Genomic DNA, 24,272 nt, shown 5'->3' with positions numbered 1-24,272 from the left:
ATGGGGGATAGAATGACTATAGGGACAAGTTTTGGAAGTTATTGCAGTGGTTCTCAACTGGGGGTGGAATTGCCCCTTCCACTAGACCATTTGAAAATGTGTAGAGGTGGCCTGGTGCAGTGGCTCATGCCTTTAATCCCAGCACTTTGGGAGGCTGAGGCGGGCGGATCGCTTTGAGCTCAGGAGTTCTAGACCAGCCTGGTGAAACCCAGTCTCTACAAAAAAATGCAAAAATTTGCCGGATGTGGTAGCTCACTCCTGTAATCCCAGCTATTTGGGAGACTGAGGCTGGAGAATCACTTGAACCTGGGAGATGGAGGTGGCAGTGAGCTGAGATTGCGCCTCTGCACTCTAGCCTAGATGACAAGAGTGAGACCCTGTCTCAAAAAAAAAAAAAAAAGGAAAGAAAATGTGTGGAGGCATTTTTGGTTGTTATAATGACTGGGCAGAGGAGCAGGAATGCTAAATGTTCTAATGTGTGCACCTAGGTAGTCCCACTTTACAAAGAATTATCCTGCCCAAAATGCTAGTAGCACCCTTGTTCAGAAACACTGGACTAGGTTGTGGTAGAGGTGAAGAGAAGTAGACAGAGTCATGAATGAGACACTTGATAGATTGGCTAGGGAGGTGAGGGAGATGGAGGTATCATTGAAATCTCCAGTTTTCTGGCCCCTCCAGCTGGATAGGGGAGCCAATTCCTGATACAGAAAACCCTAGAAGAGGACTTGATTTGTCAGACCTTGGAATAATTTTGAGTTCTGATTTGAATATGCCTTTGACTCATTTAAGAAATGTCAAGTTGATAGGTAGATGATATATGAGAGCTCAGAGGAGAGGTAGGGACTATAACTATTAATTGGAGTTGTGTGCACTATTGATGGATATGGATGAGGTTGACTAGGGGAGAGCATGAAATAAGTCAGTAAGTGGGCTAGGCCCAAGGAGCTCCAAATATTTTTTTTTGAGACGGAGTCTCGCTCTGTTGCCCGGGCTGGAGTGCAGTGGCCGGATCTCAGCTCACTGCAAGCTCCGCCTCCCGGGTTTACGCCATTCTCCTGCTTCAGCCTCCCGAGTAGCTGGGACTACAGGCGCCCACCACCTCGCCCGGCTAGTTTTTTTTCTATTTTTTTAGTAGAGACGGGGTTTCACCATGTTAGCCAGGATGGTCTCGATCTCCTGACCTCGTGATCTGCCCGTCTCGGCCTCCCAAAGTGCTGGGATTACAGGCTTGAGCCAAGGAGCTCCAAATTTAATGGCCACGTAGAGGAGATATACAGGAAGAAAACCAGGGGAGAGTTGAGTTATAGAAGCCAAGGGAAAGGAGTATTTAAGAAGGAGGCAGGCTGGGCGTGGTGGCTCACACCTGTAATCCCAGCACTTTGGAAGGCTGAGGTGGGCAGATCACCTGAGGTCAGGAGTTCGAGACCAGCCTGGCCAACATAACAAAACCCCATCTCTACTAAAAAATACAAAAATTAGCCGGGCGTGGTGGCAGACACCTGTAATCCCAGCTGCTTGGGAGGCTGAGGCAGGAGAATCACTTGAACCTGGGAGGCGGAGGTTGCAGTGAGCTGAGATTGTGCCACTGCACTCCAGCCTCGGCGACGAGCGAAAGTCCATCTCAAAAAAAAAAAAGGAGGCCTTGCTTAGCAGTGTGAATAAGATTTTTTTTTTTTTTTGAGATGGAGTTTCGCTCTTGTTGCCCAGGCTGGCATACAGTGGCACCATCTCGGTTCATCGCAACCTCCGCCTCCCAGGTTCAAGCGATTCTCCTGCCTCAGCCTCCCAAGTAGCTGGGATTACAGGAATACATCACCATGCCTAGCTAATTTTGTATTTTTAGTAGAGACGGGGTTTCTTCATGTTAGTCAGGCTGGTTTTGAACTCCCGACCTCAGGTGATCTGCCCACCTTGGCCTTCCAAAGTGCTGGGATTACAGGTGTGAGTCACCGGGCCCAGCCTGAATGAGAAATGTTTAATACAAGCAATAGAGCCTGAAGTCAAGATTTATCATTTAACACAGGGTAGTAGTAGTAGAGGAACAGTAGAACTTGGAACCCCTGGCTTCTATGCCATTATAGTAATTCATTATACTAGGATGCCAATAGGAAGTATATAAAGCAAAACGTTCTGTAGCCAAGTGTTTTTGAAAAAAAAAAAAAAACTAAGAAAGGCTGATGACAGAACTTCTACTCTAGAAGCTAATTTCTCTTTAAAGTACTGTCATCGAAACACTCTATTCTTGGCAGCATAGACATTGTCACTTAAAAAAACAAAAACAAGCCGGCCGCAGTGGCTCACACCTGTAATCCCAGCACTTTGGGAGGCCGAGGCGGGCGGATCACCTGAGATCAGGAGTTCAATATCAGCCTGGGCAATATGGTGAAACCCTGTCTCTATTGAAAAGATAAAATTAGCTGGGCGTGGTGACACATGCCTGTAATCCCAGCTACTTGGAAGGCTGAGGCAGGAGAATCACTTGAACCTGGGAGGCGGAGGATGCAGTGAGCCAAGATTGTGCCATTGCACTCCGGCCTGGGCAACAAGAGTAAATCTCCATCTCACCAAAAAAATAAAAAATAAAAAAATAAAAAAAACAAAAACATAGCCTGGGCAAAAGAGCGAGATCCTGCTTCTACAAAAAGTAAACAAAAATTGAGCCGGGTACGGTGGCTGATGCCTGTAATCCTTCGCTTTGGGAAGCTGAGGTGGGCAGATTGCCTGAGCTCAGGAGTTCGAGACCATCCTGGCCAACATGGTGAAACCCCATCTCTACTAAAATACAAAAAATTAGCCGGCCATAGTGGCGCGTGCCTATAGTCCCAGCTGCTCAGGAGGCTGAAGCATGAGAATTACTTGAACCCCGGAGGCGGAGATTGCAGTGAGCCGAGATCACATAAACAAAAATTAGCCAAGTATGGTGGCACAGCAGTCCTAGGTACTGGGGAGATGGAGGCAGGAGGAATCCCTGAGCCCAGGAGTTTGAGGCTGCATTGAACCACTGCACTCCAGGTTGGGCTTCAGAGCAAGAACCTGTCCCTAAAAAAGAAGGAAAAACCTTTTTGCTCTTCCAGTCTCATGGTGTAGCTGTCTCCCCACATAGGAAGCTGGAATATCATAGGGGATTCTCTGTCTTTCCTTTATGGACAGTCTTATCCCTTGCCAGGACCCCCATCACCACAGGAGGATAATGGGCAGTTACTGATATAAGAGGTGGAGATTTCTAATTTTATTCAAATCTTCGATCATATATTGATGAGTTGTAGTGGGGTAACATAGTTAACAGTTTAGAAATCTGTTGGCTATCTTTTTCAGAGCTGGAGCCCTAATATGTTTAGTTATTGTTTTAAAAATGTTTTTGCATTGGTTGCTGTTTTTAGTGAATGCTAAATATATTGTCTTTAATTTTACTTTCTTAGGAAAATTAAGAGTTGTAAAAACACAAGTACATTTAAATTTACTAGTTGTTATCAAGGCTAAAGGCTTTATTTTATTGTCTTTGGTAATAGTAAGTGGAAGTACTCATTGATTGGTATCAGCAGTGAGTACTTCCACTAAGTTTGTTGTTTAGTGATCATATTAAAGTATTGATATTTTAAAAATATGTCTGGTTTCCTATATTTCCAGTGAATATAGGAAATCATTAAAAATGATGGGTTTTATGAGAATGTTATGTATTGATTATTGTTGAGAGGCTGAGTAATGTGTACACTGAGTTCATTATATTCTTTTCTATTGTATACTTTTGAAATTTTCATAATAAAACTTTTAAAAGTGGGTTTTGAGAAACCATAACATTTAGTAAAGCAAGGGTTCTTATATTTTCAAATGTCTACCAGTTTCTTTTAAATGCCTCCATTCTAAAGAAACTGTCTACCAATGGTGGGTATATTATTTTTCACTTAGGATATTTAAATTCTTTTCTTAAAATGTTTGTGATACATTTCAGTAGAGATTTATATTTGTTCATTTTTAGAATAAATTCAGAAACTGAATTATAGTCATTTTGAAATGAGTTACTTCTTATCCTACAGTTTAGTTCAGGATTTTTTAGACTACTATACTGAAAATATTCTGGGATGGTTTATAAGTATATGGGGGAGAGGCAGATCCCTTAATGATTACATTGAAAAATGACTTTTTAAAATCACTGAAACAGGTTCCATGGAGATCAGGAATGTTATTACCAGGATGACCTACGTGTATTATCTAGTCTTACCAAAAAGGAACACATGAAAGGGAATGAGACCATGTTGGATTTTCGAACAAGTAAATTTGTTCTGCGTATTTCCCGTGACTCGTACCAACTCTTGAAGAGGCATCTTCAGGAGAAACAGAACAATCAGATATGGAACATAGTTCAGGAGCACCTCTACATTGACATCTTTGATGGGATGCCGCGTAGTAAGCAACAGATAGATGCGATGGTGGGAAGTTTGGCAGGAGAGGCTAAACGAGAGGCAAACAAATCAAAGGTATGGGAATGAACCTAAGAACTCTATAATGCAGATTATGAAAAATTGTAGCATTTCCATCTACATAAGTTACACATTTTTCTTATAGCTAGCTTGGGAACGATGTTTTTGTTTGTTTGTTTTTGTTTTGAGACAGTTTTGCTCTTGTCACCCAGGCTGGAGTGCAATGGCGTGATCTCAGCTCACTGCAACCTCCACCTCGCAGGTTCAAGTGATTCTCCTGCCTCAGCTTCCCGAGTAGCTGGGATTAGAGGCACACGCCACCACACCCGGCTAATTTTTGTATTTACTTTAGTAGAGAGGGTTTCACCATGTTGGCCAGGCTGGTCTCAAACTCCTGACCTCAGATGATCCACCCGCCTCCGCCTCCCAAAGTGCTGGGATAACAGGCATGAGCTACTGTGCCTGGCCGCTTGGCAACAATTTTATACTGTATATAAAATTTTGTGTTCTAAGGGTGATGTTAATATGTGACAATTTGGGTATGGTTGCATTTTATAGAACCCTGAATGCAGTGGCTGAAACAAAGAATTTTTCTCCCATAAAATGAATTTCAGAGGAAGGCCTTCCAGGGCTGGCATGAAGGCTCCACAATGCCATAAAGGTCCCTGGCTCCTTCTAGTTTCTGGTCCACCATCTTTAGAATGTGGCTTTCTTCTTTGTGCTCACAAATGGCTATTGCAGTTTCAGCATTGCAGCTCCATTCCAAGAAGGAAGAAGGGGGAGGACAAAAGGCATATCTGTGCTGAAGCTTTCCCTTTTTAATCAGGAAAACAATTTTTTTTTATACAACTGTACCCAATATACTTATATGGACATTCCTAGCTGCAAGGGAGCCTGGAAGCAGAAATGATTTAACTGAGCACATTGCTACTCCAATAAAATCAGGGTTCTGTTAGTAAGGAAAAAGGGGAGAATGGCTATTGGGTAGACAAGTACAGAACCCTGCTTCAGAGTGTAAATTACTATTTTGTAATTGTAATTTATCCTATCAAGATGTAAAATGGGTATATTAATGAACAAATAATTTAAAAAATGTTGACTCTTTTGACTTGTAGGTATTTTTTGGTTTATTAAAAGAACCAGAAATTGAGGTACCTTTGGATGATGAGGATGAAGAGGGAGAAAATGAAGAAGGAAAACCTAAAAAGAAGAAGCCTAAAAAAGATAGTATTGGATCCAAAAGCAAAAAACAAGATCCCAATGCTCCACCTCAGAACAGGTGAGGAAAAAGCTTCAGGAACTTGTGTGTGGAGGTATGAGACAATATGTTATAGAGAGTTCAAGTTTGTTAATAGTCAAAAGGTAATTTTGACTCTCTTTTTCTTTCACAGAATCCCTCTTCCTGAGTTGAAAGATTCAGATAAGTTGGATAAGATCATGAATATGAAAGAAACCACCAAACGAGTGCGCCTTGGGCCAGACTGCTTACCCTCCATTTGTTTCTATACATTTCTCAATGCTTACCAGGTTGGTAAACTAATTGGGCGATTTCTGCCTGGAGAGTCATGTAGAATGATGATTTACCATTAAGAGAGAAACAAATGTGTTAGCTAAAATGGAGTTTTGTTATTTAAACTCTGTTTTTTTTTTTTTTTGAGATGGAGTCTCGCTCTGTCGCCCAGGCTGGAGTGCAGTGGCGCAATCTCGGCTCACTGCAAGTTCCGCCTCCCAGGTTCATGCCATTCTTCCGCCTCAACCTCCCCAGCAGCTGGGACTACAGGCACACGCCGCCACGCCCGGCTAATTTTTTGTATTTTTAGTAGAGATGGGGTTTCATTGTGTTAGCCAGGATGGTCTCGATCTCCTGACACTGTGATCTGCCCACCTCGGCCTCCCAAAGTGCTGGGATTACAGGCGTGAGCCACCACGCCCGGCCTTTAAACTCTTAATATAATTTAAAGACAGCAGTCAGGAAAAGAGAATTGGATACTACACAGAATAGAAGGCAATGTTTAATGGCGTTTGTTTCACTGATCAGAATTCTGCTAGCCTTTGAGGAGTAGCAAATTGTGGTTCATCTCTGTTGAACTTGGTTTAAGTACTTACGTAAACTTATTTATCAATTTTTTTTTTTTTTTTTTAAGACAAGAGTCTTGTGCTGTCACCCAGGGTGGAGTGCAGAGGTGAGATCTCGGCTCACTGCAACCTCTGTCTCCCAGGTTCAAACATTTCTTGTGCCTTAGCTGCAGCCTCCTGAATAGTTGGGATTACAGGCACCCGCCACCATGCCCGGCTAATTTTTGTATTTTTAGTAGAGATAGGGTTTTGCCATGTTGTGCAGGCTGGTTTTGAACTCCTGACCTCAAGTGATCTGGCCGCGTCGGCCTCCCAAAGTGCTGGGATTACAGGTGTGAGCCACCATGCCCAGTCATATAAACTTTATTATTTTAATTTAATTTAATTTTTTTGAAATAGAGTCTCGCTCTGACACCCAGGCTGGAGTGTGGTGGTGTGATCTCGGCTCACTGCAACCTCCGCCTCCCAGTTCAAGTGATTCTCCTGCCTCAGCCTTCTAAGTAGCTGGGATTACAGGCATGAGCCACCATGCTTGGCTAATTTTTGTATTTTCTTTTTTTTTTTTTTTTTTTTTTTTTTTTTTTTTTTTTTTTTTGAGATGGAGTCTCGCTCTGTCGCCCAGGCTGGAGTGCAGTGGCCGGATCTCAGCTCACTGCAAGCTCCGCCTCCCAGGTTTATGCCATTCTCCTGCCTCAGCCTCCCGAGTAGCTGGGACTACAGGCGCCCGCCACCTCGCCCGGCTAGTTTTTTGTATTTTTTTTTAGTAGAGACGGGGTTTCACCGGGTTAGCCAGGATGGTCTCGATCTCCTGACCTCGTGATCCGCCCGTCTCGGCCTCCCAAAGTGCTGGGATTACAGGCTTGAGCCACCGCGCCCGGCCAAATTTTTGTATTTTCAGTAGAGACGGGGTTTCACCAGGTTGGCCAGGCTGGCCTCAAATTCCTGAGCTCAGGTGATCTACCCGCCTCAGCCTCTCAAAGTGCTGTGATTACAGGCATGAGCCACCACGCCTGGCCAAACTTAATATTTTATTTTATTTATTTATTTATTTATTTATTTTATTTTATTTTATTTTATTTTATTTTATTTTTTTTTTGAGGCAGAGTCTCACTCTGTCGCAGGGGCTAGAGTGCAGTGGCCGGATCTCAGCTCACTGCAAGCTCCGCCTCCCGGGCCCACGGCATTCTCCTGCCTCAGCCTCCCGAGTAGCCGGGACTACAGGCGCCCGCCACTTCGCCCGGCTAGTTTTTGTATTTTTAGTAGAGATGGGGTTTCACCGTGTTAGCCAGGATGGTCTCGATCTCCTGACCTCGTGATCCGCCCATCTCGGCCTCCCAAAGTGCTGGGATTACAGGCTTGAGCCACCGCGCCCGGCCGTATTTATTTATTTTTTGAGACAGAGGCTAGAGTGCAATGGCATGATCTCGGCTCACTGCAACTTCTGCCTCCTGGGTTCAAGTGATTTTCTTGCGTCAGCCTCACAAGTAGATGGAATTACAGGTGCCCACCACCCTGCCCAGCTAATTTTGGTATTTTTAGTAGAGATGGGGTTTCCCCATGTTGGCCAGGCTGGTCTCGAACTCGCAACCTCAGGTGATCCACCTGCCTCGGCCTCCCAAATTGTTGGGATTACAGGCGTGAATCACTGTGCTTGGCCAATATTTTAAATCAAGTATTTAAAAAGTCTTTATATATTCCTTAAAATAGGGTGTTGAGGATATATTTAGTATAGTGTGAAGATGATTAACATTTGCTTCCTATTCTGTACTCTGAATACCCTAAAATAGTATTGTTTAGTCTAAACCTTTTATTGGCAGGGTCTCACTGCAGTGGATGTCACTGATGATTCTAGTCTGATTGCTGGAGGTTTTGCAGATTCAACTGTCAGAGTGTGGTCTGTAACACCCAAAAAGCTTCGTAGTGTCAAACAAGCATCAGGTAACTGAGATGACCTTTTGAATGTGAACTTGCCATTAGTCTACACCAATCTTGATTCCATGGAAAATACACAGAAGATTGTGTTCTTTACAGAAATTTACTTGATTTTACTTTAACTCAAGATTCTAACATTCCCAACAGTGAAAAAAGCTTTGGAGTGACTGGGATACTAGACTGGTTTAATTTCTTTAGGCCTCAGTTTTCTCATCTGTAGAATGAGTATTAGGCTAAAAAACTTAAAGTTAAAAATCTAACATTTTGGCCGGGCGCGGTGGCTCAAGCCTGTAATCCCAGCACTTTGGGAGGCCGAGACGGGCGGATCACGAGGTCAGGAGATCGAGACCATCCTGGCGAACACGGTGAAACCCCGTCTCTACTAAAAAATATAAAAAACTAGCCGGGCGAGGTGGCGGGCGCCTGTAGTCCCAGCTACTGGGGAGGCTGAGGCAGGAGAATGGCTTAAACCCGGGAGGCGGAGCTTGCAGTGAGCTGAGATCCGGCCACTGCACTCCAGCCTGGGCGACAGAGCGAGACTCTGCCTCAAAAAAAAAAAAAAAAAAAAAAAAAAAAATCTAACATTTTATGATTGCTTATAAATCTTGAAAAATCTTTAAATAAGGGATGGTACTTCCTGTTTTAGCCATAAAAATGGCTAACAAAGAACAAATAAGGTCAGGATTTTATTTGAAAGTTTTTTTGTTTCTGTTTTTTTGAGACAGAGTCTCGCCCTGTCACCCAGGCTAGAGTGCAGTGGTGCAGTCTTGGCTCACTACAGCCTCCACCTCCCAGTTTCAAGAGATTTTCCTGCCTTAGCCTCCCCAGCTCCCCAGTAATTGGGATTACAGGTGCCCACCACCATGCCCAGGTAATTTTTGTATTTTTTTTTTTTTTTTTTTTTTTTGAGACGGAGTCTCGCTCTGTTTCCCGGGCTGGAGTGCAGCGGCCGGATCTCAGCTCACTGCAAGCTCCGCCTCCCAGGTTCACGCCATTCTCCTGCCTCAGCCTCCCGAGTAGCTGGGACTACAGGCGCCCGCCACCGCGCCCGGCTAGTTTTTTTTTGTATTTTTTAGTAGAGACGGGGTTTCACTGTGTTAACCAGGATGGTCTCGATCTCCTGACCTTGTGATCCGCCCGTCTCGGCCTCCCAAAGTGCTAGGATTACAGGCTTGAGCCACCGCGCCCGGCCTAATTTTTGTATTTTTAGTAGAGATGGGGTTTCACCATGTTGGCCAGGCTGGTCTCGAACTCCTGACCTCAAGTGATCCGCCTGTGTGGCCTCCCAAAGTGCCAGAATTATACGTGGCTCACTGCAACCTCTGCCTCCCGGGTTCAAGCGATTTTCCTGCCTCCACACCCGGCCTGAGATAAAGTTTATTATTTAAATAAAACAATGTATTTTAAATTATTTTAATAAGTCTATAGGGTTTTTTTATTTTTATTTTTAGATGGGGTCTCACTGTGTTGCCCAGGCTAGAATGCAGTGGTGTGATCACGGCTCACTGCAGCCTCCAATCCCTGGGCTGAAGTGATCCTCCCACTTCAGCCTCCTGAGTAGCTGGGACTACAGGTGTGTGCAACCACACTGGCTAATTTTTTATTTTAAAGAGACAGGGTTTCTCCATGTTGTCCAGGCTGGTCTCGAACTCCTGGGCTCAAGCAATCTGCCTACCTTAGCCTCCCAGAGTTCTGAGATTACAGGTGTGAGCTACCATGCCTGGCTCATAGTTTTCATTTTTGTGAAACACTGTGGCATAGTGAGCAAAACCGAGTTTCAGTCCTGGTTCCCACACTGAGTAGCTGTGTGCACTCTAGCAAATTATCTGTTCTGAATGTCAATTTCTTCTCTTATATGCTGAGATGATACCACCTAATTTAGAGGGATTAGCACAGTGTGGTTGGTATATAGGAGGAAATTTTCAAATGTCAATTCCTCTCCTGAACTGTGGTATGATTACTTTAAAAGTTTTGATGAATGTACTTTTAAAACATCAATATTTCTCGACCATTTTAGATCTTAGTCTTATAGACAAAGAATCAGATGATGTCTTAGAAAGAATCATGGATGAGAAAACAGCAAGTGAGTTGAAGATTTTGTATGGTCACAGTGGGCCTGTCTATGGAGCCAGCTTCAGTCCGGATAGGTAAAATACAAACAATAAAAATTAAATACTGCTATGTTATATTGAAATTATATAAAAGTCAACTACTAGAAACATTATGCAAATACTGGGAAAATTCTGATAAAAATCTCATGGCTGTCGTTCATTATCTTTTAGAATTTTGCCGTTTGCTAATTCATCTTTGAATCCTGATGTTTGTACACGGTAGCAATTTAATGTATACTCTTTTTTTTTTTTTTTTAGACGGATTTTCACTCTTGTTGCCCAGGTTGGAGTGCAATGGAGTGATCTCGGCTCACCGCACCCTCTGCCTCCTGGGTTCAAGTGATTCTCCTGGCTCAGCCTCCCGAGTAGCTGGGATTACAGACCTGCGCCACCACACCTGGCTAATTTTGTATTTTTAGTAGAGATGGGGTTTCTCCATGTTGGTCAGGCTGGTCTTGAACTCTCAACCTCAGGTGATCTGCCCACCTTGGCCTCCCAAAAGTGCTGGGACTACAGGCGTGTGCCCAGTCTGTATACTCAAATTTATAGAATCAAAATGCACAGTTTCAGGGCTTACTGGTTTTAAAAATTAGCTTTGGTATTTTTTTTTTTTTTATTATTTTTATTTGTTACCCAATGGTAAATAACCAACCAAAGCTTTAGTTTTATAGAACTCCATTAGGGGTTGAAATGCTTCACTGGGTCCCTGCATTGTGTCTTCTGGCTGCTTCATCAAATTTAAGACAGATTCCTGACATTAATGGCATATTAGCTAGTAATTGAGGATTTATCTTTCTATAATCAAAAGTACTAAGAGTAAATGAAAAAGGAAATTCGAAATTGGTTTTGTTTCCCTTTAGGTGTATGATTATAATGTCATCCTATGTGTATAGGTATTTGCCTATTTTTCATGATCTCTAACACTGTAAAAATGGGGGGAGGGTGTTTTGTATTCATAATACCCTTAGTATATTACTTGGATAGATAATAACTTTCAGGCCAGGGACAGTGGCTCACGCCTGTAATCCCAGTATTTTGGGAGGCCAAGACTGGCGCATCACCTGAGATCAGGAGTTCGAGACCAGCCTGGCCAACATGGGAAACCCTGTCTCCACTAAAAGTACAAAAATTAGCAGGGCATGGTGGTGCCCGCCTGTAATCCTGGCTACTTGGGAGGCTGAGGCAGGAAAATCACTTGAACCTGGGAGGCGGAGGTTGCAATGAGCCGAGATCGTACCACTGCACTCCAGCCTGGGCAAGAAGAGCTAAACTCCATCTCAAGAAAAGAAGAAAAGAAAAAAAGATAATAGCCTTCCATTCATCAAGATTTCATCATTATGAAACTTTGAGAATTAGGTTTTTTGTTGTTTGATAAGGTTTTGCCAGATGATACATTTTTACTTGAGGGAAACGTCTGATTTCAGTGAAAATTGTAATACCTTCTGACTACCAATCTGTTGTGTTTATCCTTGAAAAAGGTAGAGAATTATTAGCATGTCTATGGTGTTTTTTTTTTTTCTTCAAAAGACATTTCCTTTTTAATTCTTAAATAGCTTACACAGCATAGGAAAATAGCATCTTTATTTTAGGGTCAAAAATTGTTGAGTTTTAAGTGACATAACACATTTCTTAAACTTTCTCAATTGACGTTACTTGACTATACTTTGTTAATTACCCCGGTACTTTTTTCTTGTAAAGAACTGATTTTCCGTAAGTTTCTGTATCATCTTACCTCATTCAGTAGGTGCTCGGTATATGTAGAGTGTCAGAGCTAACATAGTAGTTCTTTCAGTTGATATCTACTGTGAATTGCATGAATGAATTAAAAGTGAGATATAGCATGTTAGCTATATTTAATATATTCAAATGTATGTAAAATATTCAAGTGTATATAAAATATTTAATGTATTCAAATGTATATAAAACTGGACGGGTGACCAAAGGTTACTCTGGGAGTCAAATATATCACCTTCTCTTCTCTCAGGAACTATCTGCTTTCCTCTTCAGAGGATGGAACTGTTAGATTGTGGAGCCTTCAAACATTTACTTGTTTGGTGGGATATAAAGGACACAACTATCCAGTATGGGACACACAATTTTCTCCATATGGATATTATTTTGTGTCAGGGGGCCATGACCGAGTAGCTCGGTAAGAACACTGATCTTACGACTGGGTGTATTCAATGAACAGAATGGTTTCTTGTTGGGAATTACAGCAGCCAGCCAAATTCATTTACACTTCCATTGTTGAGGATCAACTTTCTGAGAAGCTTTTGCATTTATAACTTATTTGAAATTGGGGCCGGGCGCAATGGCTCACGCCTGTAATCCCAGCACTTTGGGAGGCCGAGGTGGGCGGATCACCTGAGTTCAAGAGTTCGAGACCAGCCTGGTCAACGTGGTGAAACCCCTTCTCTACTAAAAATACAAAAATTAGCTGGGCGTGGTGGTAGTCGCCTGTAATCCCAGATATTCAGGAGGCTGAGGCAGGAGAATCGTTTGAACCCAAGAGGCAGAGGTTGCAGTGAGCTGAGATCGCACCATTGCACTCCGGCCTGGGGGCAGGAGTGAGACTTCGTCTCAAAAAAAAAAAAAAAAAGAGGCCGGGCGTGGTGGCTCAAGCCTGTAATCCCAGCACGTTGGGAGGCCGAGATGGGCGGATCACGAGGTCAGGAGTTTGAGACCATTCTGGCTAACACAGAGAAACCCCGTCTCTACTGAAAAATACAAAAAAAAGCTAGCCGGGCGAGGTGGCTGGTGCCTGTAGTCCCAGCTACTCGGGAGGCTGAGGCAGGAGAATGGCGTAAACCCGGGAGGCGGAGCTTGCAGTGAGCTGAGATCCGGCCACTGCACTCCAGCCAGGGCGACAGAGCAAGATTCCGTCTCAAAAAAAAAAAAAAAAAGAAATTGGGGCAGGAGTATTATTATATCTGCAATTACATCTATATGAATCCTGGTTTTTAAAAAATAGTTAATTAACAATCCTCCCTTCCACCCCCATCAGATGCTTAACCTTGTCTTCCATACCACTGTGAGCACCTTTATGTTTCTCTGTCATCTTCTTAGAAGTTGAGGATAAGGTATTTCAGGTTAGAAACTATTTGGCCAGGTGCAATGGCTCACGCCTATAATCCCAGCACTTTGGGAGGCCAGGAGTTCCAGACCAGCCTGGCCAACATGACGAAACCCTGTCTCTACTGAAAAAAAAAGATAAAAAATTAGCCAGGTGTGGTGGCACGTGTCTGTAGTCTCAGCTACTCAGGAGGCTGAGGCAGAATTGCTTCAACCCAGGAGGTGGAGGTTGCAGTGAGCCGAGATTGCACCACTGCATTCCAGCCTGGGTGACAGAGTGAGACCGTCTCAAAACAACTATTTGGTGGCCGGAACGAGGGGAAAATACTTTTCTGTGGTTTAGACTAGGAATAGGGGAGGAAGAATATACAGAGTATTGGAGTTCTAGAACTTAAGTTTTGGCTGGCTACAGTGGTACACGCCTGTAGTCCCAGCTACTGAGGAGGCTGAGGTGGGAGGATTGCTGGAACCTGGAGTTTGAATCCAGCTTGGGCAACAGAGCAAGACCTCAGAATTTTTTTTTTTTTGAGACAGAGTCTCGCTCTGTTGCCCAGGCTGGAGTGTAGTGTCGCCATCTCAGCTCACTGCAACCTCTACCTTCTGGGTTCAAGCAGTTCTCCTGCCTCAGCCTCCTGAGTAGCTGGGATTATAGGTGTGTGCAACCATTCCCAGCTAATTGTATTTTTAGTAAAGATGGGGTTTCACCACGTTGGTCAGGCTGGTCTCAAACTCCTGACCTCATGATCCACCTGCCTCAGCCTCCCAAAGTGCTAGGATTACAAACGTGGGCCACCGTGCCCAGCCAAGACCTCAGCTTAAAAAAAAAAAAAAAAAAAAAAATTGTACTAGATGAACTCTCAGGACTGAGTCTCATTCTTCTTCCCCTCAGTTAACTAGTAAGTGGGGGGCCCACTCAGAACTAACTTTTCATATGGATGTTTCTGAATTTATTTCATATGGATTTTTGGCATTTCACAGCTATGTACTAATTGTCATCTTTTGCTTTCAATAACTTTATAAAAGGCTCTGGGCTACAGACCACTATCAGCCTTTAAGAATATTTGCTGGCCATCTTGCTGATGTGAATTGTACCAGATTCCATCCAAATTCTAATTATGTTGCTACGGGCTCTGCAGACAGAACTGTGCGACTCTGGGACGTCCTAAATGGTAACTGTGTAAGGATCTTCACTGGACACAAGGTATTTTATACACTTATTCCAGCATCCACGGTTGCTTTCAAGATAAAAATATTTTTTAAACAAGTGACACATAAATTTTGCAGACACCATTCTTACTACAAAACTTAAAATTTTGTCTTATTTTCCTAGACATACTTTACTTTGATCCTTTCTATGAACTTCTTTTGTAGGGACCAATTCATTCCTTGACATTTTCTCCCAATGGGAGATTCCTGGCTACAGGAGCAACAGATGGCAGAGTACTTCTTTGGGATATTGGACATGGTTTGATGGTTGGAGAATTAAAAGGCCACACTGATACAGTCTGTTCACTTAGGTTTAGTAGAGATGGTGAAATTTTGGCATCAGGTAAATGTCTATTAATGGCTTTATGGTAAATGCTATGTTAAGAGGAAACAGTGTTGACGATTGCAAAACTAAGTCCTTGTGTTTTAGGTTTTGCTTCCCTTTAGCTGTGATTCCAGAGTGTCACCCTATACATGAATTACTTCTCAGGTTAAAGTACCGCTTGAAATGCTCCTTAGGAAGGAATAGAGTTGTTGGTCAAATTTAGATTTTTCACCCAAAATGTACAGTAGATACATAAAGTGTACTGGACAAAATGTCCGAATGTAAATATGATGGATGCAACTAATGGTTTCCTTTGACTTCCCCTTAGGTTCAATGGATAATACAGTTCGATTATGGGATGCTATCAAAGCCTTTGAGGATTTAGAGACCGATGACTTTACTACAGCCACTGGGCATATAAATTTACCTGAGAATTCACAGGAGTTGTTGCTGGGAACATATATGACCAAATCAACACCAGTTGTACACCTTCATTTTACTCGAAGAAACCTGGTTCTAGCTGCAGGAGCTTATAGTCCACAATAAACCGTCGGTATTAAAGACCTTTTGGAAGCTACTGTTTTTGAAAAGGGAGACTAAAAGCAAATACCTCAGTGATTAATATTTAAGCTACAAAGAATGTTTTTGTCTATATGGATCTGGAAGTATGCTGCTTGGAAAATCTGAACGGGACAGTTCCACGTTTCTATAGCAACCACATTTGACTAATTTCCGTTAGTTGAATAAGAGGTATTATGATCATGGAGGGGACATTTATGGTGCTTTGGATTGTGTGGAAACTATGCATTTTCTGTTCAAATGCTATTTTAATTTATTATGTTTAGAAAAACAGTTGATTTCAATAATTCATCCTGCTTCAAGATTCAAATTCAGAAATATACTATCATCTTGAATTTTAGCTGAAGAATCCTATGAGCATGTATGTTTCTGCTGTAAAAACATAGTTACTGTACGGCACTCAAAAACTGTTAAATGATCCACTAACTTTTTTTTTCTTGGCCCACGATTAGTGGAATGTATGTAACTAGGTAGGGTTCCTTTGTTAGATCTAGATGAAGTACAAGCATCCACTGACATCTGAATTTATATACCTGTTGAGTTTTGAGTGCACCCAAACACTCGATAAACCAGGTGAAGAAATTTAGCTTCCATGTTCTACTTCAGCTAAAACAGCTACATACAACCTAGTACACTTGAAGTCAGACAGACATTTCAGTTGCTTACCTCCAGTACTGAGCCTTGCTTTGGGAAACTAAAAGATTTAGACCAAGTCACTGCCAGTTTTTGCCTTTGTTGCATTTTGTACAGTTTTTATATTTTTGATATCTTGTAAATAAAGACAACCAGCTTTTCCAGGTTCATAATTTATTGTACAAATTGAATTATCACATGATGAGTTGGGATAGCTTCTCCAGGCATGGGAACTTAACAGATGAGGTTAAGAACTGTAGCCAGTTTAAAATCCTATAAACAAAGCAAACAGTTTAGATAGAAATGTGGTCAGCTTTACTTTTAAGACATTCAAGAATTACTAAGATAACATGAACCCATTGAAACTGAATGCGAATTTATTAGATTGTTAAAGATGTGACACCAAAAAAATTAAAGTCTATCTCAGATTAATACTTTTTTCTTTTTTTGAGACAGAGTTCGCTCTTGTTGCCCAGGCTGGAGTGCAATGGCACGATCTTGGCTCACTGCAACCTCCGCCTCCTGGGTTCAAGTGATTCTCCTGCCTCAGCCTCCTAAGTAGCTGGGATTACAGGCATGTGCCACCACACCCGGCTAATTTTTTTTTATTTTTGAGACGGAGTCTCGCTTTGTTGCCTAGGCTGAAGTGCAGTGGTGCAGTCTTGGCTCACTGCAAGCTCCGCCTCCCGGGTTCATGCCATTCTCCTGCCTCAGCCTCCTGAGTAGCTGGGACTACAGGCACCCGCCACCGCACCTGGCTAATTTTTTGTATTTTTTTTAGTAGAGACGGGGTTTCACTGTGTTAGCCAGGGTGGTCTCGATCTCCTGACCTCGTGATCCGCCCGTCTCGGCCTCCCAAAGTGCTAGGATTATAGGCGTGAGCCACTGCGCCTGGCCTAATTTTGTATTTTTTAGTAGAGACAGGGTTTCACCATGTTGGTCAGGCTGGTCTCAAACTCCTGACCTCAAATGATCCACCCGCCTCAGCCTCCCAAGGTGCTGGGATTACAGGCGTGAGCCACTGTGCCCAGCCTCAGATTAATACATTTTAACCTAACATTCCACCTTTAACAAATAAGCTACCAACAATTTAGTATGATCCTAAAGGTATACTATTAGAAAAGTCTAGCATATAAAGTAACATCTTTTTTTTTTTGTTTGGAGACAGAGTCTCACTCTATCCCCCATGATGGAGGGTAGCAGTGCAATCTCGGTAAACTGCAACCTCTGCTTCCTGGGTTCAAGCGATTCTCATGCATCAGCCTCTCGAGTAGCTGGGATTACAGGTGCCTGCCACCACACCCAGCTAATTTTTGTATTTTTGGTAGAGATGGGGTTTTGTCATGTTGGACAGGCTGGTCTCGAACTCCTCACCTCAGGTGATCCACCCACCTCACCTTCCCAAAGTGCTGGGATTACAGGCGTGAACCACCACGCCTGGCCTCTCCATTTTTGTAATGGGGATACTACCACCCTCCTGAAGTTAGGAGGTAATTAATATAAAAAATTGGACAAAATACTACCTGTTTGTTAGGAATAAGCCAGTGATCGCTGCATTCTGGGATATGCAGTCCCTAAGGTCAACTGTTGAGATTGGAAAAGCTCTTAGGCATAGAAGAGGCCAGGTACAGTAGCTCATGCCTGTAATCCCAGCACTTTGGGAGGCTGAGGCAGGTGGATCATTTGAGCCCAGGAGTTCAAGAGCAACCTGGGCAACATCACAAAACCCTGTCTACCAAAAGAAAATACAAAAATTAGCTGGGCGTGGTGGCGTGCACCTGAAATCCCAGCTATTCAGGAGGCTGAGGTGGGAGGGTCACTTGAGCCGGGAAGCAGAGGTTGCAGTGATCGGAGATCACACCACTTCACTCCAGCCTGGGCAACAGAGCTAGAGTCTCAAAAAGAAAAATATCTGGGCTGGGCGTGGTGGCTCATGCCTGTAATCCCAACACTTTGGGAAGCCAAGGCGGGCACATCACCTGAGGTTAGGACCAGCCTGACCAACATGGTGAAACCCCGTCTCTATTAAAAATACAAAAAAATTGGCCATTTGTGGTGGTATGCACCTGTAATCCCAGCTACTCGGGAGCCTGAGTCAGAAGAATCGTTTGAACCAGGAGGCAGAGGTTGCAGTGAGCCAAGATCATGCCATTGCACTCCATCCTGGGCAACAAGAGTGAAACTCCATCTCAAAAAAAAAAAAAAAGAAAAAAGAAAAAGAAAAAAGATGTCTGTGAAGGAGAGCTACAGCAGATGAGGATCTGGCATTTGGGCTTTCCACATATCTATTGCCAACACAACAGAGATTTACTGATTTAAAGGATGGGCAAATGGGGGTTGGAGAATTATAAGAAGAAAATAAAACCTATGGGGATTTAAGGATAAGACAGAATTACATAAAAACTGAAAACAAACTAGAAAAAGAAATATTTGCAACTGATATAAAAGGTTGGTTAATGATTACATAAAGAGCTTCCAAGTCTGCAACCTCTGCCTCTTGGGCTCAAGCTATTCTCCTGCCTCAGCCTTCCGAGTAGCTGGGATTACAGGCGCCTGCCACCACACCCAGCTGATTTTTGTATTTTTAGTAGAGATGGGGTTTCACCATGTTGGCCAGGCTGGTCTCAAACTCCTGACCTCAGGTGATCCGCCTGCCTCAGCCTCCCATTGTGCTGGGATTATAGGCACAAGCCACTGCGCCTAGCCTCTTTTTTTTTTTTGAGACAGGGTCTTGCTCTTTTGCCCAAGCTGGAATGCAGTGGCGTGTTCTCAGCTCACTATAACCTTTGCCTCCTGGACTTAAGCAGTTCTCCCACCCTGGCTAATGTTTGTTTTGGTAGAGATGGGGTTTCATTATGTTGCCCAGGCTGGTCTTGAACTCCTGGGCTCAAGTCATCTGCGTGCCTTGACCTGCCAAAGTGCTGGGATTACAGGTATGAGCCACTATACTAGGCCTCTTTTTCTTGTATGCTATAAATTTTGCAAAATGACAATGGTTTATTTTTATAGTAAATGTTGGGGGAAAATCTTAACATCAAAATGGCTTAAGTTATAAAGGTTTAAATGTCAACTTCTTACCATTTATGTTGCTTTCACAGCTGGAGTTTTTTTGGATCTTAACTTGAAATACAAGACAATCAAAGCAATGCTTCCATATGTGGCCAGTACACACTGAGAAAGAAAGAAAAAAGTAAACAAGACTTGTTGCATCTATATTATTTTAAAATATAACTGCTTAAAGTTATCATTAATACTTACATTCCTTCTACCTGTGAGAGTATAAGAGTTGAAATATTTTTTAATACCAGTGAACTGGTATTGCGCATCACTTTCTGGACCTGCCATGATTTCAATCTTTTAAAAAAAGAAAGAAAGCAACAATAAATTGGTTTGGATGTAATTTAAAAGTAAATAAATTTTGTCTTGTTTTAGTCTAAAAACTCAAGGTCACTGCATATAAATACTGTAAATATTTATATCTCACCCAACACAGCAGTAGCAAAGATGGTGGAAAAAGCCTTCCTGATAAGAAAAGCTTTTGGAAGTAGGATTTTACGTTGACTGCTATTTCATGAGCACCTCAGAATACATCAAATCACTCAGCATAAGAGGAGAACACAATAGCCCCTGCTAAGTTCATTCTCTGACCCAATACAGCTTAATGTTTTTCATTCCTGGCTCCATCACACCACAGTACGTTGAATTAATCCATTTTAAGGCTACTCGAAAATTGGAGCTGCTATTTTTCAAACGTTCTCAACGGGTGATCATCAACAGCTCAACTACAACCCTTACTTTTACAATTTTTCTTGTTATAAGTAATTTAGGACCTCCATGGGACAGGGGAGAAGGGATCATTTACTAAATGGAGTTAATAATAGCTACTGGTGGTAGTAAGGAAGCTGGAATCCTTGCACCACCACCAAAATAGATAAAAGATTTAAATGTAAATAGTGAAACTAGAAAGTCCTGGAAGAAAATATGGGGAAATATTTAAGTCATCTCAGGGAAGGGAAAATATTAAGAAAAAAATGCCTTGGCCGGGCCGGTGGCTCAAGCCTGTAATCCCAGCACTTTGGGAGGCCGAGACGGGTGGATCACGAGGTCAGGAGATCAAGACCATCCTGGCTAACATGGTGAAACCCCGTCTCTACTAAAAATACAAAAAACTAGCCGGGCGACCTGGCGGGCGCCTGTAGTCCCAGCTACTCGGGAGGCTGAGGCAGGAGAATGGCGTCAACCCGGGAGGCGGAGCTTGCAGTGAGCTGAGATCCGGCCACTGCACTCCAGCCTGGGCGACAGAGCGAGACTCCGTCTCAAAAAAAAAAAAAAAAAAAAAAAAAAAAAGAAAAAAATGCCAAAAACAAAAAGACAAAACATAAAAGGATAACCAACCTATTAGTCAAAGAAATGTCAAATGAGACCAATATTTCATCAAATGAGCAAAGATAAAATTATGGTAAATAGTAGCATTAAGTATGTGAGAAAACAAGAATTCTCTCTCTGTTGCTTGGAGTATAAACTGGTACAACCGGCCGGGCGCGGTGGCTCACGCCTGTAATCCCAGCACTTTGGGAGGCCGAGGCGAGAAGATCATGAGATCAGGAGATCGAGACCATCCTGGCTAACACGGTGTAACCACGTCTCTACTAAAAATACAAAAAATTAACTGGACGTGGTGGCAGGCGCCGCTAGTCCCAGGTACTCGGGAGGCTGAGGCAGGAGAATGGTGTGAACCCAGGAGGCAAAGGTTGCAGTGAGCCGAGATCGTGCCACTGCACTCCAGCCTGGGCGACAAAGCGAGACTCTGTCTCAAAAAAATAAATAAAAAAATAAACTGGTACAACCTTCAGAAAGTCCAATTTGGCAGTATCTATCGAATTATAAAATGAGTATACACAGTGAAACCCCGTCTCTACTAAAAATACAAAAATCTAGCCGGGCGAGGTGGCGGGCGCCTGTAGTCCCAGCTACTTGGGAGGCTGAGGCAGGAGAATGGCGGGAACCCAGGAGGCGGAGCTTGCAGTGAGCTGAGATCCGGCCACTGCACTCCAGCCTGGGAGACAGAGCAAGACTCCGCCTCAAAAAAAAAAAAAAAAAAAATGAGTATACCCTTCCATCTAGCTGTTTTTTTCTCCAGGAATTTACCCTTACTGAAATATTACGAAGTGGAAGCACATTGTGTGGTTCAAAGATGGTCAATGAAATATTGTTTATGAAAATCTTAAAAGTCCATTTATAGAAGACTCATTAAAAAATGGTTTCCATTAAACGACACAAAATATGCACAGATCTTTGTGTACTGACATGGGAAGATGTCCCAAGTAACGTTAAATGTTGTAAGAAAAATCTTATTTCTGGATTTTATAAAGCACGTCAATGGTTCTCTGAGTCTTGTCCCTAGACCAGCAGCATTAGCATCACTGGAAACTTGTTAGTGCACATTCTTAGGCCCTACCTATTGAATCAGAAACTCTGGGTCCAGGAATCTATTTTAATAAGGCTTCTAGATAATCCTGAAGCATGCTAAAGTTTGAAAAATACTGCAGTAAATGAAATAGAAAAACAAATAGTGTATTAAAAAAACTCTGGAAGAATATATAGCAAAGGCGGCTTAATCTATAGTACCTGTGTATTTTACAAAGGCATGAATTTCTTTTATAGACAAGACACATTCGAAAGGTCACCAGAACAAGAGCTGAAAATTCGTATGCATGACCGCCTATCTACCACGACCGACGCCACGCCGAGTCGATTGGCAACACAGACGAGCCGGTCGAGGTCCGGTCGAGATTGGTAGGCAGTGACAGTGACTCAGCTGGGTCTTGATGAAATGGAAGAGGGAGATATCTGTGAGGGAGTCATTGCTATGGAAACTGGAACTCCCCCATTCAAAGGCTTTCAGAGGCATTCTTGTGTAAAGAATTGGCAATGAAAATTTGAGAAAAATGACCTTAATTTTCAAGTTTCAAGAAGGTTCTTGGAGCAATGAAGGAAATCCAAACTTCCTTAGGCCTCTTCAGAGACCTTGGCCAGTCTAGCCCAAGTTAGGAAAATCTCCATTAAAAGTAACTTTATACACTTGATCTTAGCCAACAGAAGCGATAAAAGCAACTTTGTAATGTAGCTATCAACTGTTTCACTTTACTAAACTTACTAAAGACATACTTCCCTCCCCCATTCATTTCATGATACATTTTTGGATTCATTTCTTAGGGTGTGAAGTAGGTTTTTAGGAGAAACGCTACAGAAAACAAGGGCTTAACTTTGACCATTAACTGAAAACCTCCACTACATTACATCTAACGAAACTTTTTAGAAGAATATGCCCAGCAATACTAAGGTGCTTTAAATTTCCTTTACACATAATATGGGAGGAAGGCTGATGTTTTGTGATATCCTACAGAAGACTAATTCTGACTGCAGCGAAGTGCATGGTTCAAGAACTGAAATCAGTCACTCAAGTTAGTCTGGGTCTTAAAGGAGGAGGACTCTTGAGAGGCTCAAATGGAGGACGAAATGGGGAATGGGGTTGTTGCTGGTGAGATAATGATGGAGTAAGGTCGAAAAATTTGGTTCTGCATTCTTCAGCATGCAGCAGGTTACTTTAGGGCAAAGATAAAGGAACCCTTGTGTTTACAGTGCCCTTTGTAAGACTCCTAGTTGTGATTTAATGTTGTTAAATGGTGGTCTGTTTTAATTAAGCTGCTAACAGCTCTTCTTGAGACAAAGTCTCACTCTGTCGTCCAGTCTGGAGTGCAGTGTCATGATCTCGGCTCACTGCAATCTCCGCTTCCCGGAGTCAAGCGATTCTCCTGCCTCAGCCTCCCCAGTAGCTGGAACTACAGGTGTGCGCCACCACGCCCAGCTAATTTTTGTACTGTTGGTAGGGACGAGGTTTCACCATATTATTCAGGCTGGTCATGAACTCTGGACCTCAGGTGATCTGCCTGCCTCGGCCTCCCAAAGTGCTGAGATTACAGGCGTGAGCCACCGCTAATCCTTCCCTGCCTCTCTCCATCTGTGAGATGGGCACTTTATTAAAGGTCCACAGTGACCAGTAGCTCTTGTTACTTTCTCTATTCCTCGATGTTAGTATTTTCCTTTCTAACTTAACACCTACCTGGAATAGTGAGATCACGAGTTAAGGAAGGCAAAGATGAGTGAGAACCACTCACGTAACAGAAGCAGCTTCTTGCACTCAAGGAGTTTACAGCTCTCTGTTCTGGCTACCTCCTAGGAAAGGCCTTCCCACTGATCGTCTACAGACTGAAATCTAACCCTTTTACAGCGGGCCTGGCGAACTGTAGGGGCCGGGCCACATTCACTCGCTTTCAAAAAGGCTGCAGTGTAGCTAAAGGAGGCCCGGCTGGCCAGCTTCCTAGGCACAGCTCGGTGGGAACAGTTATGTGCATACAGAAGAAAAGAGGTTAATTCGGCCGGTAATGGGGGTCAGAAGCCCTAGCCCTCGTCCAATATTACGTCACTGGGTGACCTCGGGGGACGCTTCGCGGAGGGCCTCATTTTTCTCCACTGGCGAATGCAATCTAAGGGTCTTCGGAAACTGTGGGAGCCCTTGGGCGCACCTATGCACCTCACCTCCAGGCTTCTCACCCGCTGGCCGCCCCCTTGCGCCCCTAGTTTTTTCTAGCTCCTTTCCCATTCCCCACCGTTTCTCTCCTCGAAAACTAAGACCTCGAGGTGTTCCTCGGCCAGAAATGGCGGGCGGTCCCGCAACGTGGAGGCGCGAGGTCCAAGCCCGGCCTCCACTCTTCACCCACCTGCCAAAGCCAAAAATTCCGCAGCTGGTGTCCTTCACCAAACGTAACCACCTCTCGCCCCAGCCGGAAGAAGCCACCTCCCCCGCACGCGTTTAGCAAACCGCCGCGATTCGGCCTTCTGCGATGATTGGCTACGGCT

At 43.2% G+C, this 24,272-nt stretch overlaps 2 protein-coding genes across 3 annotated transcripts in view; one reads left to right on the top strand and one right to left on the bottom strand.

Annotated features, from left to right (window-relative positions):
• The window catches only part of TAF5 (TATA-box binding protein associated factor 5), a 25,471-nt gene extending 8,946 nt beyond the window's left edge, over nucleotides 1-16,525 (top strand). The window contains exons 3-11 of one of the 2 annotated variants that reach the window (XM_010356200.2): nucleotides 4,160-4,475; nucleotides 5,534-5,697; nucleotides 5,810-5,945; nucleotides 8,312-8,432; nucleotides 10,444-10,573; nucleotides 12,522-12,686; nucleotides 14,633-14,810; nucleotides 14,981-15,158; nucleotides 15,469-16,520. In XM_010356200.2, the coding sequence (XP_010354502.1) occupies nucleotides 4,160-4,475; nucleotides 5,534-5,697; nucleotides 5,810-5,945; nucleotides 8,312-8,432; nucleotides 10,444-10,573; nucleotides 12,522-12,686; nucleotides 14,633-14,810; nucleotides 14,981-15,158; nucleotides 15,469-15,686 (1,606 nt within the window). In that variant the 3' untranslated portion in view covers nucleotides 15,687-16,520. Of the gene's footprint in view, nucleotides 1-4,159; nucleotides 4,476-5,533; nucleotides 5,698-5,809; nucleotides 5,946-8,311; nucleotides 8,433-10,443; nucleotides 10,574-12,521; nucleotides 12,687-14,632; nucleotides 14,811-14,980; nucleotides 15,159-15,468 lie in introns of both variants that reach the window. The other variant, XM_030940306.1, reaches the window with a different exon arrangement.
• ATP5MD (ATP synthase membrane subunit DAPIT) lies at nucleotides 16,510-24,272 on the bottom strand. The gene is made up of 4 exons (XM_010356198.2): nucleotides 24,134-24,272; nucleotides 19,611-19,706; nucleotides 19,431-19,523; nucleotides 16,510-16,625 (listed from the first exon to the last, which is right to left on the bottom strand). The coding sequence occupies exons 2-3, from the start codon at nucleotides 19,695-19,697 to the stop codon at nucleotides 19,434-19,436; spliced, it is 177 nt and encodes a 58-aa protein (XP_010354500.1). The 5' UTR covers nucleotides 19,698-19,706; nucleotides 24,134-24,272; the 3' UTR covers nucleotides 16,510-16,625; nucleotides 19,431-19,433.

The sequence above is a fragment of the Rhinopithecus roxellana genome, chromosome 11 (genome assembly GCF_007565055.1).
Source record: "Rhinopithecus roxellana isolate Shanxi Qingling chromosome 11, ASM756505v1, whole genome shotgun sequence".
In the NCBI taxonomy this organism is placed as follows: Eukaryota; Metazoa; Chordata; class Mammalia; order Primates; family Cercopithecidae; genus Rhinopithecus; species Rhinopithecus roxellana.
The sequence above is the reverse complement of the archived record's forward strand: the minus strand, read 5'-3'. Positions and strand labels throughout refer to the sequence as shown.

What these genes read in the sequence shown, in the direction of transcription:
- ATP5MD (XM_010356198.2), bottom strand. Translation starts at nt 19,697, where the DNA reads ATGGCAGGTCCAGAAAGTGATGCGCAATACCAGTTCACTGGTATTAAA. An exon ending in CTCTCACAGGTAGAAGGAAT is followed by an intron (nt 19,524 to 19,610) that starts GTAAGTATTAAT and finishes TTTCTTTCTCAG; the next exon opens with TGTGTACTGGCCACATATGG.